We start from the raw sequence: 17554 nt of genomic DNA on the forward strand, positions 1-17554 counted from the left end.
ATTGTGAAATATTATTATATTTTAAAATAGGTTTTCTATTTCAGTGTATTTTAAAATGTCATGGAAAAGCTTAATGTTCAGCATCATTACTAAAAACGGTTGTGCTGCTTAATATTTTTGTGGAAAGCATTATATTCAAAAGGTTAGGATAAAAAAAGATTATTAAACTAAAGAAAGAAAATAAATTAATACTTTTAAACACCAATAATTAAAAAAAATAAAAAAAAAACAAAACAAAATAATTCATTATAAAACAATATATTTCTGTTTAAAATAAATGCTGTTCCTTTAAATGTTCTGTTATTCAGATAATCAAAAATAATAAGTAGCACAACTGTTCAACATTGGTAATAAAAAAAAGTTTCTTGAGCAGCTAATCAGTATATTAGAATGATTTCTGAAGGATTATGTGACACTGAAGAGTAAAGATGCTGAAAATTCAACTTTGAACACAGGAATAAATTACATTTTAACAAACATTCAAATAGAACACGTTAATTTGTAATAATATTTCACAATATTACAGTTTTTACTGAATATTTGTTCAAACTGTTGAGCATAAGAGACTTCTTCAATCTTCATGATTACAAACTCTTGACCGGCAACATCTAAACGGTCCCTTATTAAATAAATGACATATGACAGTTTTGTGTGATTCCTCACGAGATAATATTGTAAACTTTATGCATACTGCATTCTGAACATAATTAGGCCTGTATGAGACAGAAGCTGGGGTGTCTTCAAGTGTCATTTCACCACTAAACCTTCTAAAGCCCACTACAAATCACTCAAAACCCAACTCAAAACAGTTGCTATTGTTGTGAGATCCAAGTGGAAGCTTATGTTAATTCATGTAGCTATGTTAAAATCAGTGGTCGGGCAACTGCAAGTCATCTATTCCACAAATCTATACTGGCAAAATAGTGTGCGATTACGCAAAGATACACTGAGATTACTGCGAATGCAGCACCCATAATCAAAGTCTCTATTAACAGAATACGAGCCGCTCTTTTCCAGCGAGGAGAGGAGCCAATGCAGCTCACAGGACGTCCAGCCGGGCGGCTCTCCCACATTCTGCAGCAGTGACTCAGCATTGGCATGAGGTTAAACTCGACTCTCCGCTTGGACAGCGTCAAAGTGTCTATGCCAGCGGCATGACCGGCATCACTGATACGCCAGGCAGTTGTGCGGCGTGCACTCCTCCTGCTCCTCCAGCTCGGGGCACGGCGTGCCGCTGTTGGCGGGTTTGAGCAGGATGTAACGGGTGCGATGGCGCAGGCCACCCCGAGAGCATGGCCCCAGACACAGGCCCCAGGACGACCACATGGACACCTCGCAGTCCAGCGGCGTTTCTGCAAGACATGCAGGAATCATGAGGATCGCTAGCCAAAAAAGCTGTCTGGAAGCAATCCATCAAGAGATTATATTTATGTGCATGTTTATGCACGGACAATTAAAGAAAAACAGAGCACACTTGGGCTGTAGGGCCGACCGGCTCAAATATCTCGAAAAATTTAACAAATGTGTATTTTATAGTAGGTTACTGGGTCACTGTATAATTTAGGCTACATTTCATGTCCATTGGTGATAATTATTTATTTTTTAAACAATTATCCATTAGGAGATCTACACCCTACTTTTCAGTCTAGACTGAGTTGAAATCTTTTGCACCCTGCTTTTCAGTTTAGCTTCATGTTTTTGCAATGTCTGCCTTTTGAATTGAGTTATGAATAAAAAAGTTTAAGTCTATATTATCTACAATCTAAACCTTAGAAAAAAATAGACTGAGTTGAAATTTCATTATCTTTTAAAAATATTTTATTCACGTTGAAATATTTTGAACACATTATGGGGGAATCTCCTTTTCATTTTTTCTATGTTTTATCTTAAATAACCTAAAACATAAATTCCCAATAAATAAGCTTTCCATTGATGTATGATTTATTAGGATCAGACAATATATTTTTCATGACTGTAATTTGAAAGCTAAATATAAATTTTGAGGTATGATTTTAAATTAGGATCAACAATATAACTATTTGAAAATCTGGGATATGAGGGTGCAAAAAATCAAAATACTGAGAAAATCGCCATTAAAGTTTTCCAAATGAATTCTTAACAATGCATCTGCATATTACCATTTGTGGAAGCAAATAAAAAGTGTTTACCCAACGTGTCATGGAAAACAAATTAGAATAAAAAAAAAGCAACTTGAAAAAAAAATTCTAACATAATTTACTAAAAAAAAAAAAAACAAAAAACGTGGAATTTTGGCTAGTTGTTAAAAATAACAGTGACTTAAGACAGTTTTGGGAAGCAAAGGGTCACAATGGTTTGCACCACATTTGTGTGTGGTCTTCTTTTTTCAATAAACCAAAAAAATCAAAAATAACAACTTAGCAAACTTATTATAACTAACAAGACAAATAAAACTCTGCAACTGAACAAATCTAACATTACTACAAATATACATAATAATCTGCATCTTAACGTTTTAACTGATGTAAATTTGCAACTACGATGAGAGAAGAACACTTATAATCTGACATTAACTAAAACGTGTGTGCAGATTACCTGAGAATCTGTTTTTTTGGTTGTGTACTGCAGGATGTGATTGTACACTCGGTTCTGACTGTGCCTATGCATTGAGTTTTCAATGGAAATTGTAGTTATAAATGCTAAGAAACGCAACAAAACGTAACAAAAAGCAAATAAAAACAAAAACGCTAGGTAGTGGAACAACACGTGCTTAAAAGCAAATAAAAAGTGTTTACCACATGTGGTGTGCATTAGAGTTCATCAAGTTTCAACTGTTTACTTCCCCCAAAACACTGCAACACGTAAAATCGCCCATCAATGATTCACCAAAAAAAAAAAAAATAGAACAAAATCACGCAGCAAACCAAAACATTTACATGATGCACGGTATCACATGACTTTTTTTTTTCCTTTTTTGGATTGACCAGCCAAATGAAAGGTAACCCTGGACCACAAAACCAGTCATAAGGGAAACATTTTGAAATAAATACGCTTTCCTTTGATGTGTGGTTTGTTAGGATAGGACAATATTTGGCTGAGATACGACTATTTGAAAATCTGGAATCTGAGGGTGCAACAAAAATCAAAATATTGATAAAATCGAGTTCCTAGCAACTCATATTACTAATGATAATGTATTTTTGATATATTTACAGTACGAGATTTACAAAACATCTTCATGGAATATGATCTTTGCTTAACATCCTAATGATTTTTGGCATACAATAAAAATCAATAATTTTGACCCATACAATGTATTTTTGTAAATGTCTACAAAAATACCTAACCCCAGTGACTTAAGGCTGGTTTTGTGGTCCAGGGTCACAAATGTGCAACAGTGAAAACAGAAGATCATAATACTCCGTGCTTGAATGTGTAAAATGTGTTTGCAGACAACATGTGATTGGACAGTCGGTTCTGTTGACGGACAGGTGTGTGGCCCTGTCGCTTCACCCAAACGGTGGCCAGAGGCGGGAGTTCAGTCAGCCGAGGGTAATAGAAGGAATTTGCAGGGTGGTTTGGCTTTTGAGGGCCAGAGGCGGGAGTTCAGTCAGCCGAGGGTAATAGAAGGAATATGCAAAGTAATCAAGATCCAATGATAAAAAATAACATAAACAAAAACATATACTCCTTAAAAAAACTAAATAAAATAACAAAGTTCTAAATGTAAATTTAAAATAAAATATATACAATTTTAAATAAAATCAAAGTCTCTATTAAAAACCTTATCCATTCTCTATTAAAAACCTTATCCATTGTTCTTTATGTAAAAAGGCTTTTCCATTCATAGTCTCAGGCAAATCAGTAAAGCCATGAAAAAATAATTGAAATTCATTTTAAAAAAAAAAAAAAAAAAAAAAATTTGAATAAATTGTACAATTAAATCATTTTGATCATGCTGAATTTTCAAATCATGTCCAGTCTGTCAGTGTGATCGACTTCAGAAATCATCCTAATATGCTGAAAACTAAATATCTTAGAATCATGGGAAGTGTATCTCACCATTGTAATTACAGACCCCAAACTTTTCAACGGTAGTGTGTTTTTAGAATCATGGGAAGTGTATCTCACCATTGTGATATTTTCAGGGGGTGTTGTTGGAAAGTTTGGTGAGGAGAAAGTGAAGCCGCTATCTGTGCCAGCATCAAATGGGTGCAAGTCAAAGGTCACTTCCTGTTTCCATTGCCCACCCTCACACAGGTTCAGACTGTCCACCCCCACAAACCAGTCTGGACTGGGGATCACTTTCACTATCAGAGACAGCTGTGAGAGAAAACACAACATGATCAGTCATGATCGACGCTGATTTACCCAGTGGCTATGCACTTGCTTTTTCCAGCATGCTCTGCTAACATAATTGGCTTCATAAGTCACATCTGTAACTTTTCTTTGTTGCCATTTCCAGTATTTTCCACTCTTTCCTGTGTATGTTAGGTTAGACCATCTGGTTTTTTTTCTCTAAATGGTGATGAATGTTTCCTTTTTGACTATGACCTCACTCAGGAAGAGCCCTTGGGTCACGGCAGAACGAGGGGATAGCCAACGAGCCATGGAGTGACATCAGCTATTTTAGGACAAGCACAAGCCTGATATTCAGCCAAAAATGATTCATCAGACATACAATAAAACCAAACGGATCCTGTCTGCTGGAGTTCACACAAGGTATATCAGTCAAACCTCCCTACAAAAAAAAGGCAGATGTTAAATTTTTCTGAAATTAAATACTTAGCTAGTGTGTTCTTGGTAGTTGCTTGCTAGGCCAAGTCAAAAGGGAACTTAAGGGCTTTTCACCCTGGTTGGATGGATGGACGAATGAAGCATTTATATAATTGTTATTCCTGTTAACCCTTAATTAGTTGACTCAGGTAAATGAAATCCTGCTTATCTTGTCTCATGTTTTACACTGCGCTAACCCTGTTTCTAAATTGCAAGTGTGAAACCTTTACCCGAGTTTAAAAGCAGGGTTTACAGCAATGGGTTCTCTTTAATACCTATAAAAGGTATTTTCCACAATTAAGAACCTTTTGTGCAATGGAAAGTTTCAATGGATGTTAAAGGTCCTTCATGGTACCCTCAAGGCCAGTAAAGAACCATTAGTGTGAATTCCTCACAATATTACATTCATAAAGCAAACATTATATTTGTAGTCTATATATTTGGAGCCTGCTTTTTTGTATCCATATTTGGGCCACAGTTTTGGTACCTTGTGACAACATCCAGTCTACAGCTGACTTTTCTCCAGACTGGATTTACTCTTGTCTCTCCCTCACATCTCTCCTACGTCTCTTCTCATTCTGCGGCTTTTCCAGGAATACCTCCTGCTATATCAATTTCTCTGGCGAGCGCTGCCTCATCCCTCTGCTGTCTGTTCCGGCCCTGCACTAATAGAGCTCAATCTCTCCTCAGGGCACAAAGTCACACTAACACATAATTGATAAACCAATGCCCTGATTTGCCAGAATAGTGTGTCAGGAAAAATAACACACAATTCGTCTAGTCCGCTGTCTGTCTGCATGCACAGCTGGAACGTGCTGCGGTTTGTTGCATGCCTCACTCTTTGCAGAAATTCACAGCGCTGCTCTGGATCTTATTAAACGCAAGAGAACCTTGAGTAATTTTGGGCGGCTTTTTGCTGTTTCTAATTTACTTATTTTCCTGTTGATTTGAGGGTGCTGGTCATGCATTTGCGGGAATTTTGATGGTGTGTCATCTACGGTGTATCTTTCTTTTGGAGTTCTTAATTAAACACATTGCAACGTCAGCTGCAGCCCAACAGTATATTTAGGTAGTTTCTTGGAAAATGGCACAGAAAAACGATAAATGCTTCTTTCACATGCAGTATACAGAGGAAAGAAGGTATCAAGGGCACGTCTGAATCCGGTGTTTGTGTAACATCTTGTCTTCTGAGATGCCTTCACTGCTTATATGACAGCCAACAATCCTGTGGTAAAACTCTTATTTAGTAAATAAACAAGAAATAGACTGAAATAGAGTTTTCTGAAGAACACCAGTTGTGTAAATCTCCACTATGGGGTTTCTGAGGTCTTCCAAGTGTTTTATTGTGTTGCTAATTTGGTTTCTAAGGTTTTCTGGGAACTTGTTCTGAGTGGTTAACTAAACTTATAATTTTAAATTGGATTTTTAGTTTTGTCAACCAATTTTAAGCTGTTATAACTGATAGCAGCAGGATTTTTTTTTTACAATGCCTCTTCAATGTAAGTTTATGGGACTTTTAAGTCTGATCACTTAGAAAAGTAATAGCTCATCTCTCCTCAAGCCACAAAATTTGAGTCATCATTCATCATTCAAATAACTTACAAAACTATAAAAATGATAAATACTAATAACAAAAAAATCAAACAAAAAACACAATCAAAAATAAACGAAAAAAAAATCAAATCACACACACACACAGCCAAATTAGACCTCACAGTCTCATCCCAAGGCCAAATTCATACTCTCAGTCATACCTCACTGCCCTGAGGATCTAAAAACAGCAGCGCCACAGCAGACATCCCGCCATGCTGTGGTTAAGTACCAGCAGGAGTGAATGCCAGGCGCATCTGAGGGTAGTTGCCGTTTTTAATAAGTCTTCTTTGTATTCCAGACTTTGGCAATAATGTAGCTCAAAAGCAGCACCAGCGCTGCCTTTAGACCCTATAACCTACTGCCTCGTGGCTAACAGGAAAATAAATATTCCAGAAACTGAGAAGGAAAGGTTCCAGCTTCTCGCTATCTGCAGACCTGGTGGGTGCAGGAAACACAGCGCAGGAGCCGGAAGGGAGGGAGTGAGGGTTGTGGTCTGGAGGTCCTGGGACTCTGGATGTGGTTTTGTAGACCTTCGCACTGGTGAAGTCTGTCTTTGTGCAATATATAAGTATATTGTATCATTAAAGTGAGCTGAAGAGAAATTTCACTCTATTTATTTTCTAAAGCATGTGAATAAGTCATCTGTGCAGATATTTAGTTTTTCTTTTATTTGACCTCGTATAGTGAAACATCCCACGCTTTATTTTAAGGTCCAATTCTCACTATTAACTGTTAACTACATATTTTGCCTGAATAAACTCCTAATTTGCTGATTCTTAATAGTAAGTAAGGTAGCTGTTAAGAGGTAGGATTAAGGGATCTAAAATATGGTCATGCATAATAAGGCATTTATATATGCTTTATAAGTACTAATAAACAGTCAATATGCTAGTAATATGCATGCTAGTTCACAGTAAAAGCTGATTCTTAAAATAAAGTGTTACCTCCGGATGTACGTCATGATACAGAAGAAAAGATTTGTCGCTATACTTCCATTTCATTGTGACTTTAAGGATGTCTTCTAGGAAAATGACCCTTCTGAGGAAAATGCTTACTCTATTAATTTGATAGCTTTAGCTTAGCAATGAAATGTCTGAAACTAAACAGTCCCAACCATGGAATGGGAAATGTCTTTGGGGAATTTCCCTTCTTACTTGCCACCCAGAAAATCATTATTTCTAAATAACTGTTTTCATTTCAATTCCAATGTAAAGTCAGCATATTATTAACACTGGCAGATTTACCTACGTCTCTATGGGGTAAATGAAACCAATCCTTATCCATATTAATACAGCTTAATCTATCATCTAAGCTCTTTCATTAATGCATGAATTGGCATACCCAATGGGGTATTTTGGTCAAAACCTACAAACAAGTAAGCATTTAGCGCCTCTGGTTCAATTGTCCTGAAATCAGTATTTTTTTTTTTTTTTTTTTTTTTTTTGGTTAAATGTCTGAAATAAGGCATGTGGTTAACACAAGCTCAATATATTTTCAAGTTTAATTCTTTTCTATTCTATTTTTTAAAGCTTTTACTTGTCTTAAAAAAAGTTGGTTGCTAACAAGTGGCTAAATGGGACTACATCGGGGACATTAAATGCTGTTTGAGTGACGAATGGAGCTCAAGCGTTGTTCAGGCAGACCAAGGCGTGACAGCCAGCATCAACTACAATTAAATAAGACATACAAGTTCATCTGTACTCACACTTGACTTAGTCTGTCGCAGAGACATGCGCTTACCCTTCTCCATCCCCAGCTCCTCCTTATAAAGGCATGATCAATTCATTGAGTTTATAATCATGCTCTGGCAAACTATTCTAATTCAAACGTTCAAGGAAAAATGTTTTTAAGACTGAAAGGGTTTTTGAAGGTTAATGGTGGTGGAATTTGAGTTTTGCAACCACGGTGTAGTTCATTTATAGCCTACGTTTAGCTTTTTACTTCATTATATTTAGGCTTCAAAACTCATAAAAGCATTTTCATCCAATTTTTAACCAAAAAATGTTACGGAATGTAGCTTTAATCCAAAAGCCAATATAAAAATCCTATTGGGTTTTTGTCGAGGGAACCAGGGTGATATTGACTCCTGGGTTGGCCTACAAAAATACGTCATCACTGCAGCACTTTATTTAAGAACAAAACAATGATCCGTTTTTGTGTAGTGACTATGTTCATCTTACCAGTGGGGTCCTGGGCGTCAGGAGCAGCTCTGTGGAGCTGTGGCCGATACCAGAGGGGATCCCGGCTGTACGGTACATGGACCCCACCACTCGCCTCTTCCTCGCCTCCTTGGCATCCTTCACCAGATCCACTGTGAGTCCCTGCTCAGCAAAGCTCTTCATGCCATCGCTCGCAGGCGCCCCCTCCTGCCACAGCCGGTACTGCTCATTATGGGTCACGGCTGCACAGAAGTAAAAGCAGCCAATGAGTGAAGGGTAAACTCAGAGAAAACATTTAAACTGCTCATGCTTTCAGGCCTCGTGATTTCTCGGGTAGGTTCTGCACTGACCTGTGGAACATTACTACCACTCCATGAACTTTTATTGCTCATCAGATTTCACAAAACACAAATACAGCTCTGCCACCTTCTGTGTGCTCAACACACCTCGAGCTGTGGTATAAAGCCATGAAGAAGCCCCCAATGCCAAGAGAATAAACACCTAAAAGCAAAACCTTCAGTGAGAAAAACCAGACCTAGTGTGCACCTAAAGTTCAGGGGTGACCAAGACTGTTATGCAATATATTAAAGTAGATTTTTATGTCCTCAAAGCAACATCAGTGCTTGCAAGGCGGCAAAAGAACAGTGAAAAGACTTTACACATATAAATTTCCTATGTCATGACACTGTGTCGATGAATTGCCAAGTCAGAGCCGCTTTGCCTTTGTCATGATATTCAGTGCATTATATTTTCAGTTAATTGCAATTAAAATGGTAAAATGTGTTGTTAAATATGTGCAAAGAAAAAAGACCAATCCCAGTTCAGTATGCAAGCAGACATTGCAAATTTTTTCTTCACTCACTGACACATGCCATTTTAAATGCTAAACATCCATGTCGATCAATCAGAGCTTTTCAAACTTAATTTCTTAAGTAATAATTGGGTTTTTCAGGTTCCTTTTGCTTTGCATGCATATTTCTGCAAAAACGATCATCTCTGTCCATAACTTACTACATATTCAAGCACATTATAAGCACAGTCATATTTACGGTTGCTCAGCAAAATTTCATGGGCGACATCCAGTCAGTTCAATAGAAATCTGAGCAAGTGGGTGACAGCTTTCCCCATACAGATTTTGCAACAGGTCCAATTTTTTCACTCAGATTCGCAGCACTGACCAACAAAAAGTTGCTTGGTTTGACAGCATTTGCCAATATGATCATACTTTACGACTAAACTACTTTTCCAAAAGTTATGTCCTATTCTTTAATCTGTTGAACAGCTCTCAAAAACCAGAATGACGTGTGTAACCAAACTAGAATAACATTTTCAGATTTTAACATTTTCTTGCCCGTGTAAACTGCACCACCTTGATATGAAAGGTTGTAAGTAGTCGTTATCAGATGGTCTGATTGGTTGCTAGAATGTTGCTATAAAGTTTGTCTCTGGCCCAAGTTAAAAGACCCCAACACCAAGTCTCACCATAAACACAAGCAATAGCAATACTGATGCTTGCCTCAATTTATTTGACAAATTGCTTTTGCAAATCTTTGATGAATTGATTTTTTAAGTTGCGTGTTTGAGGGGCAAAAAAAAAAATAAATAAAAAATGCAACACTCAGGTCAGGTGGAACAAAAAAAATCCAAGATAGAGATACTCTAAAGGTGTGCAATGCCAGCTCAAAAAAACACATCCATCTAGTGCTTCTAAATAGAAAAACCATAGAAGCATCGAAACCTGCTCTTTGTGAACTTAACCTAATAAAAATATGCAAGGTCTAAAAACTTCTTTTAACTCAAGGGCACGTCTTTCATAAAAGCACTGTGCTTTTACAACTCTGTGTGCGGGAAACAATGTAAAAGATGCAAGTGTAAAGGTCAAACACACAAAAATAAACAATCAACTTCTGTGTTCCACAGAAAACAGTGTGTTTGGAACAACATAAGGATGATTAAAAACAGACAGAATTTTCATTTTTGGGTGAACTTTTCTTTCAAAGACAAACGTGCCTAGTTTGATAATTCACCTATTAGCTCTTGATATCACAACCGAGGTTTGAAAGAGGAAGGAGCTAAGATGATGTTTCTGAAATGATTTCAGCCTTTCTTTAACGTCCCACTGTGTTCTTCATAACTACCAAACCATTTTGGTCTGGCAGACCCGGAGCTGGAAGAGAGAGTGCAGGAGAATGAGAGAAAAAGACACAAGTGAGAATGACAGCAAGTTTGGCATGTCTCGTCTCTCCATGCTACACGTCTGGCCCAAACGTGGACAGAAAAATTAAAAAGACCTGACCTCAATCATCTAAACCACAAACCGCAACCATCTCCAGAGCTTTTATCTCTCTATCTCCGTCTTTCCCCTAATAGTCCCATCCTTCATATGTGGAGTTCATATGCACGGAGCAACCTTTTGATTGCATGCAAAAATGCACCCATTATGAACAAAAAACCAAAAAAACATCAACAAATGTACAAAAAAACCTCAGAAAAAACCATCCAGGATCCATGAGAAACAAAACATACATCATCTCAGCACTCCAAAGCCACTTTCAGGATCTCTGGGTTGTAAATGTTTTGGCACGTCTGCTGCTGGTCTTGGCTCGTGCACGGTTGCATGTGACGGCTGGTATACCGGTGACACCCAAAGAGCACGCGAGCAAACGCGAGCACCCAGGCGTTGCAGGCCACATGCGTTGTGTATTTATGGAAGGACTATTAAATGACAGGGTGACCTTGAAGGGCAAACCGTGTCATCTGGCAACGGTTATTACTCCTCAACCTCGCTCTCGTTCTGCTTTCCTCATTAGACTGCCCTGCCCCCGTGGTGTGGCAGGTAACACGCGTATGTTTGGAGGGTCATCAGGGCAAATCTCGGGGTTAACAGGACAGCTGTGAGTATTTAGAGTCCTGACATATGGTGAGGAAGTTTGAATGGCCTCATCTCTAACACACATGGAGCCATTGCCGGCGGTCAAGCTCAGGGAACGAGATGTTCAGCTTCTAGCAATCTACGTTTGGCTTGTAAACTAGACACCTCGTATCACTAGGAGTCTTACCCATGAGTTTGGACCACTGCGCAGGTGGTCGGAATAAGGGATACTGTTTGGGGAAGGTCTGTGGACTCCAGTGGCCTGTGAACACCAGGATGTAAGAGGCGGGTCCTCGAGCGCTGCACTCCATCCCATTGGTCAAGTTCACCGGGGCCGCGAAGAACAGAGCAAACCTGAGCAGCACGACCAGCAGCTGCTGCAGCCAACCAGGAACAAAGACCTCTGATGACATCATCTGTGTCAGGGGGAAAAAAAGAGCAGGGAAAGCCATTAGCCAAGTATAGTACACTTGAGGGAAAACACGATTCGTTTCCCTTTTTATTGTTAATATTAGTGAAACGGCTATGTAGAAATAAAATAAATTCCCATTTCAGTTTCTTGTCCTACAGTAACTCTGATCCACTCATGCAGCAAATATGTATTGCAAGAGGAAATTACATAACGTTGGCTCCACAAAACTTAATCCAAAGACAATCAAAAAATCATATAACAGCAAAACACAAATATGAAAATACTGCGACACACCTAAACCAATATAAACTTAATATAATAAAACCTAATGAAAATAGGTCTTGTTAATTGCTGTTAATTTACTCACCCTCAGGCCATCCAAGATGAAGGTGACTTTTTTTCTTCAGGAGAACACTGAAGATGATTTATAGCTGAACCCAACTTTGGTGATTCATAAAATGCAAGCCAATGCCTATCATCACTTTGAGAGTCAAAAAAAGCAGATAAAAAACCACTAAATGAATCCCGTGGCTCCTGATGATATATTGAGGTCTTACGAAGTGAAACAATTGTGTCAGTGTAAGAAACTGAACATTATTTACAACATTATTCCCTGTAATCCACAGCCTCAGGCAGCCATTGACTTGCATTTTATGACTCACCAAGGACCACGGCTTTAGCTAAAAATCTTCTTTAAGTGTTACTGAAGAAAGTCAGTCACCTACATCTTCAATGGCCTGAGGGTGAGTTTATTGACAGCAAATTTTCATTTTTGGGACTGGTCATTCCTTTTAAGGGACTGGTCATCCAAAAATGAAAAGTCTATCAATCATTTACTCAGGTCATGTTATTTGAAACGTGGATGTATTGTATGATTTATCTGAAAAAAGTAAAAAAAAAAAAAAAAAAAAAAAGAAAAAAGTGTTGTGTTGAAAATGAAGAAAGCATCGTATGCTTTGTACAGTCTGCAAAGACAAGACAGTTTAATAAAACTTTAGACGCCTTAAATAAAACATAATTAATAGCTGTTGAAGGCATGTGTGATGAACTCAACATCACCACAGCATAGATTTACCCTGAACCCCACAGTCACATCCCAGCTGACCGCTTTATCACAACAACCATACACATGCAGTTTATTCCCAACTAAATTAAAATAACACAACAGCAAGGTTTATTTTCATCCCAAATGGCCTGTGATCGAGTGTATTACGCAAGACCCCTGCAGAAGGTTTAGAGCATGACTGCATGAGATTCTGGCATTTGTACTGTCTGCCACTGTCTCTTAATAAAGATGCGAAGTGACAAAGGGCAGAAGTTCATCACCGCAGGCTCAGACTATTGCTGTGGCCCCGTCCCCATAGTTTATAACAAGCCACGATCATATGACAGACCAGCAGATCAAAGACACTGGCTCACCGCATCCCTGCTTCTGGTATTTTTATGCTTGCTTGTTAAAGTTTGGAGACATTAATGTAGGTTAAGGTTGGACTGGTAGTTCATATATATATATATAAATACACATGATGAACAGATATATTAGGATTCATGATGGTTATAATAGTTCACTCTGATGTTATTGAGGAAAAGCAGCGGACTGATGAACAGATATATTAGGATTCATGATGAGAGAGGTCTTAAGTCACCAGAAATGACCTCATGTCTAATGGACATAGTTCTGGAGTGAGAAAGTAGCTAAACGCTCCTTGTTTTAAAGCCGGCTAGACCGCAGGTTCAGTGGGACATGGATAAAATCTTACGAGCAAGGACTGAACATGCACTCCTTATGTGGTTTCCTTTCCTTTTCTTCAGAACTCACAGTCTCTTTCTCCTATATTTGACAGATCAGGTTTCCGCATCTTTTGGAAACTCTGAAGTGTCACAGCACTTTCACACATGCAGCCGTTTCCAACTGCATTTTTCCCTTTAGAGGTGAACAGTGTGTGAATAGAAATGAGTCTTGGCATTTTGCCAGAGTAACATTGCTGGAAAAGTTTCATATTGGTGCTATTAGCGAACAAAGCCCATAGCATTAATGGTTTGAGTATTAATGAGGTTGAGGAGCTCTGAAAAAAAAAAAAAAAAAAAAGTATTTGAGCTCATCTTAAATTTGTCTTTATGATGGTTTCAGGTGGTTTTGTAAACTTATTTTCTAGAAAATTTTACATTTAAAGCAAGACACTTCAAATAAAAACATTTTTTCATGCCATTTTTTTCATTTCATAATTTGTTTTTTTTCTCCATTACTTGACTTCTTTCATGCCTGTGGAAAGAAAACATCCAAAATAAACAGTTTCAGTTACAACACATATAAAAAGAGTTTTTTTCTCCTGCATTGAGCCAAAAATCTCCACTGCAGTGTTTAAATACACCAGACTATACGGTTTTATTCCTATCTATATTCGGAAGGTTTTTAGAGAGGGGTTTGTTAATATATAATTTGCCTGGGTTTATGTAACCTTATATTCCTAAAAACATCATGAATTTTTTTTTTTTTCTGGCCGATGACAGTATTTTTTCGATCACAGAGTGCATGAAAATATATCCAAATTCTTTAATATATCAAAAATAAAAAGAGAAATTTGAAGCAATATCTAATGTTGGGATTTATGTTCTGGAAATGTGCGTAATTGTGTGCATATTTAATTAGATAATGCCTCAATTGCATATTTAAACATAATATTTTAGAAAACTTGTAATACATAATTGTCTAGATGTACTGGGATTAATCAGCTGGAGAAATATGTTGATTTTAACCACATTCGCCTTACAAATGTCATGTGGTGTAACCATCAGGTAAAAAGTAATATTAATAAAAGTAATAAGCAATTACACATTTTAATCCTTATTTTCAAATAATACTTTACAAACCATTTTTAAACTAAAAAAGGTTTATTTTTAATATAATATTTATTTATAAATATGATTAAGTCTTTTGGGGAGTTGCACCACATGACATTTACAGCCTGAACTAATTTTTCCTTCTCATAATAAAGGTTAAATAATCAGATATTTTAAGGGACTTATTGACCTTGGCTCACTCACGAGGGTCTGCAGGGGTCGTCTCCATGACATCATTTCCTGTTTTACATTTTGTTTTTTCATGCATATCGCACCACATGAAAACCATTATCTACATTTTAGAAATAAGTGTCAAATTGTAAAAACATAGAAACAAAAGAGCTTTTCTCCATTTGGGTAGATGAAGGAATTGATCAACTGATCCTGAAACAGTTTGATTTTCTAGATTTGTGGCATAGCTGTTTAAAAGCAATTTCCTCCAAATGACATCACAGTTTTAACAGCACCGATGGTGCTGATGTGTTAAAGGGACCCAAAAAAGCTGTTGAAAGCTGTCAGACGTGTGAGCAGCAGACATAGCATTTACCAGAAAAGTTAATCTGGACGTTCTACTGCAACTTATCGGGTTTCGTGCTTGAAAGTGACTGTAACATACAAGCATCAGGCACATGTGCTTCAATTGCTCGATAATATTTGTCCTTAATACAAACGGATCTGTTTGTTCGTGGGAGACAGTTAAGCATTGAAGAAACAATGCTTCGTCTATCCAGTGGAGTCGTCATTCCCAAACATCATCCGCTAACTATTAAACCTTTTATAAATATTTTGATCTCCCATCTGCGCTGACATTTTGCATGCGTACAAATGCAAAGGCCCACGTTTTCCACATTATCTCGGTTTCGGACTGTGGAGCTAAATCAAACCTTATACAGTTAACAACGTCCTGGCACATTGTGGGATGCATTTCTGCTGCCCTGCACTTGCCAGTGGTTGCAGATGCTAAACAACAAACACACAAAGCAAACCTCCCCCCCCATCACCAACCAAACCGTTTCTCAAACATCCAACAGACACAGCAAATCTCCACTTCCAACATGAACGAGACACAATAAAAACAAAGAAGACAGAAAACTTGCCAAACAAAAGAACTCACACCCAAAAACCACACTTAAACATTAAATAACAAGAAATGAATGAGAGAAGCTTCTGCTGCAGAAAGGGGTCAGCAATCTTCCATTTCATTTGCATGCAAACGCAAAATGAATGACAAGAGGGGGAAAACAGTTAAATAACTGTGAAGAGCAGCACATGTGTTAAAATACTTAAGCACTGCAGCATTGTTCGTCAAAGAGACGTCAAACCTGCAGAAGAGGAGTGTGGGAAGGTTGCGGTATATAGAGGCACAGTAGGAAAGTGGAGAAGCAGAAAAGCAACCCTTGCCTTAACCTTTGCCATAGCAGCCGGCATTGTCTCAGAACACACACACACACACACACAGAGACAGTGGATCATACGCTAGTGAACATCTCACTCTTACCTGGCTGGGATGGTAGACAGCAGGACAGGGTTTGTGAAGATGTGCACTACAGATCAAGACACACCTCACTTTCATGCCCTCTTTCCCCTCCTCTCTTTTTTTCTTTCCTCTCTCTCCTCCCATTCTTCACCCCCACCTCTCCATGTATGGGTACACACACACACACACACACACACACACACACACACACACAGTCTTTTTCCTGTCCTCTCCTTTTATCTTTTTTTCTCCTGTGAGATCACAGACTGTGTAAATGGAAGTTGATGTGTTCATATTGATCCAGTAACCTCTCATCTAATAGTTTCTAGCTGTGAATTTCTGTTTGTCCCAGCTTAACTCTGTAATACAAGTAAGCCATTTGTAGGTCACGTCTCCTGAAAGTGTAAACATTTCTCTGTGGCTCTGTTTGTTTGTGAAGCCAGACTGACACAACAACAGCTCAGCCAATGGCGTGAGTTTAGGGCAGGGCTCTCTGTTTCTTCTACCAATGGTAAAGTAGTGGGAGTGTATTGGGAAACCTGTTTAACAACAGTCATGAGCTGCATTCAAATATGCAAACTTCTCTACTAGTAGGCGAAAAATGGTATATCCAAAAAAATAAAATAAAAATAAAATAAAAAAAACCCCTCCAAATTCACAGTATTCATAAACTAGGAGACAAGTATCTGGATGACCTAATACTTAATACTTTGATCAATTCTTGAATGCAGTACAGATGTATCTTTTGCTGCCCTTGATATTCCGATCCCCTGCATTCGATTTCGTGACAATAAAAAATTAAAATTCTGAACGTTGCAGTTGATGGTCAGTTTGTGTGTAAATGTACTTTTGACCAAATGTTTTCACTTTTAATGTCATAGTGAGAAATTATTGTTGTAATTCAATATTCGCTTAGTTACTGCCTAAGCTTGCTCTATTTTTGTTGTAGATCATTAAACTATTACGCTGCCTCAGAAGTCTCTTGGAAATTAGTTTCAGGAGGCACCTTCGTGCAAAAGCTGCCTGCAAGTCATTGACAGCGCCGTTCTGTTGAAAACAAAAACTGTTTTCAAACAGGTTTCCCTAACAGTTCCTTCATTTGCCATTGGTCAGATGAACAGAGAGCTCCGCCCCAAACTCACGCCACTGGTTAAACAATTATTGCCATGTCAGGCTGCTCATATAAACTGATGTTACAGCACTCAAGTGTGGAAATCAACCTACATATTACTTACTGTTGACTCTGTATTTTATACCTTTTAAACGGAAATGCTAAAATGGCATGGACTGGTACCCTGGATTTAAAATTTGACAGTACTACCGTATCTAACACCTTTCACTACTTCAGTTTAAGGTCAGCCCATCGAGCACCATGCAAAACTTACCAGCACAATGCCAGCGCGTTGCTTTTGATTGGCTAAAGTGTTCAGTGTGTATCTTTAGCT

General features: G+C 38.0%; 1 protein-coding gene across 1 annotated transcript; it reads right to left on the reverse strand.

The window, feature by feature from the left end:
* Window positions 1-479: 479 nt before the first annotated feature.
* spon2a (spondin 2a, extracellular matrix protein) lies at window positions 480-16618 on the reverse strand. The gene is made up of 8 exons (XM_042769852.1): window positions 16131-16618; window positions 11567-11795; window positions 8529-8749; window positions 4104-4302; window positions 3437-3569; window positions 3083-3096; window positions 2575-2601; window positions 480-1352 (listed from the first exon to the last, which is right to left on the reverse strand). Exons 1-8 carry the CDS (start codon window positions 16251-16253, stop codon window positions 1165-1167), a joined length of 1134 nt encoding a protein of 377 aa, XP_042625786.1. The 5' UTR covers window positions 16254-16618; the 3' UTR covers window positions 480-1164.
* Between the last annotated feature and the right edge of the window lie 936 nt (window positions 16619-17554).

The sequence above is a fragment of the Cyprinus carpio genome, chromosome A14 (genome assembly GCF_018340385.1).
Source record: "Cyprinus carpio isolate SPL01 chromosome A14, ASM1834038v1, whole genome shotgun sequence".
In the NCBI taxonomy this organism is placed as follows: Eukaryota; Metazoa; Chordata; class Actinopteri; order Cypriniformes; family Cyprinidae; genus Cyprinus; species Cyprinus carpio.

What these genes read in the sequence shown, in the direction of transcription:
- spon2a (XM_042769852.1), bottom strand. Translation starts at nt 16,253, where the DNA reads ATGGGAGGAGAGAGAGGAAAGAAAAAAAGAGAGGAGGGGAAAGAGGGC. An exon ending in GCAGTGGTCCAAACTCATGG is followed by an intron (nt 8,750 to 11,566) that starts GTAAGACTCCTA and finishes ACTTCTGTGCAG; the next exon opens with CCGTGACCCATAATGAGCAG. An exon ending in CCAAAAAAACAGATTCTCAG is followed by an intron (nt 1,353 to 2,574) that starts GTAATCTGCACA and finishes CATGTCTTGCAG; the next exon opens with AAACGCCGCTGGACTGCGAG.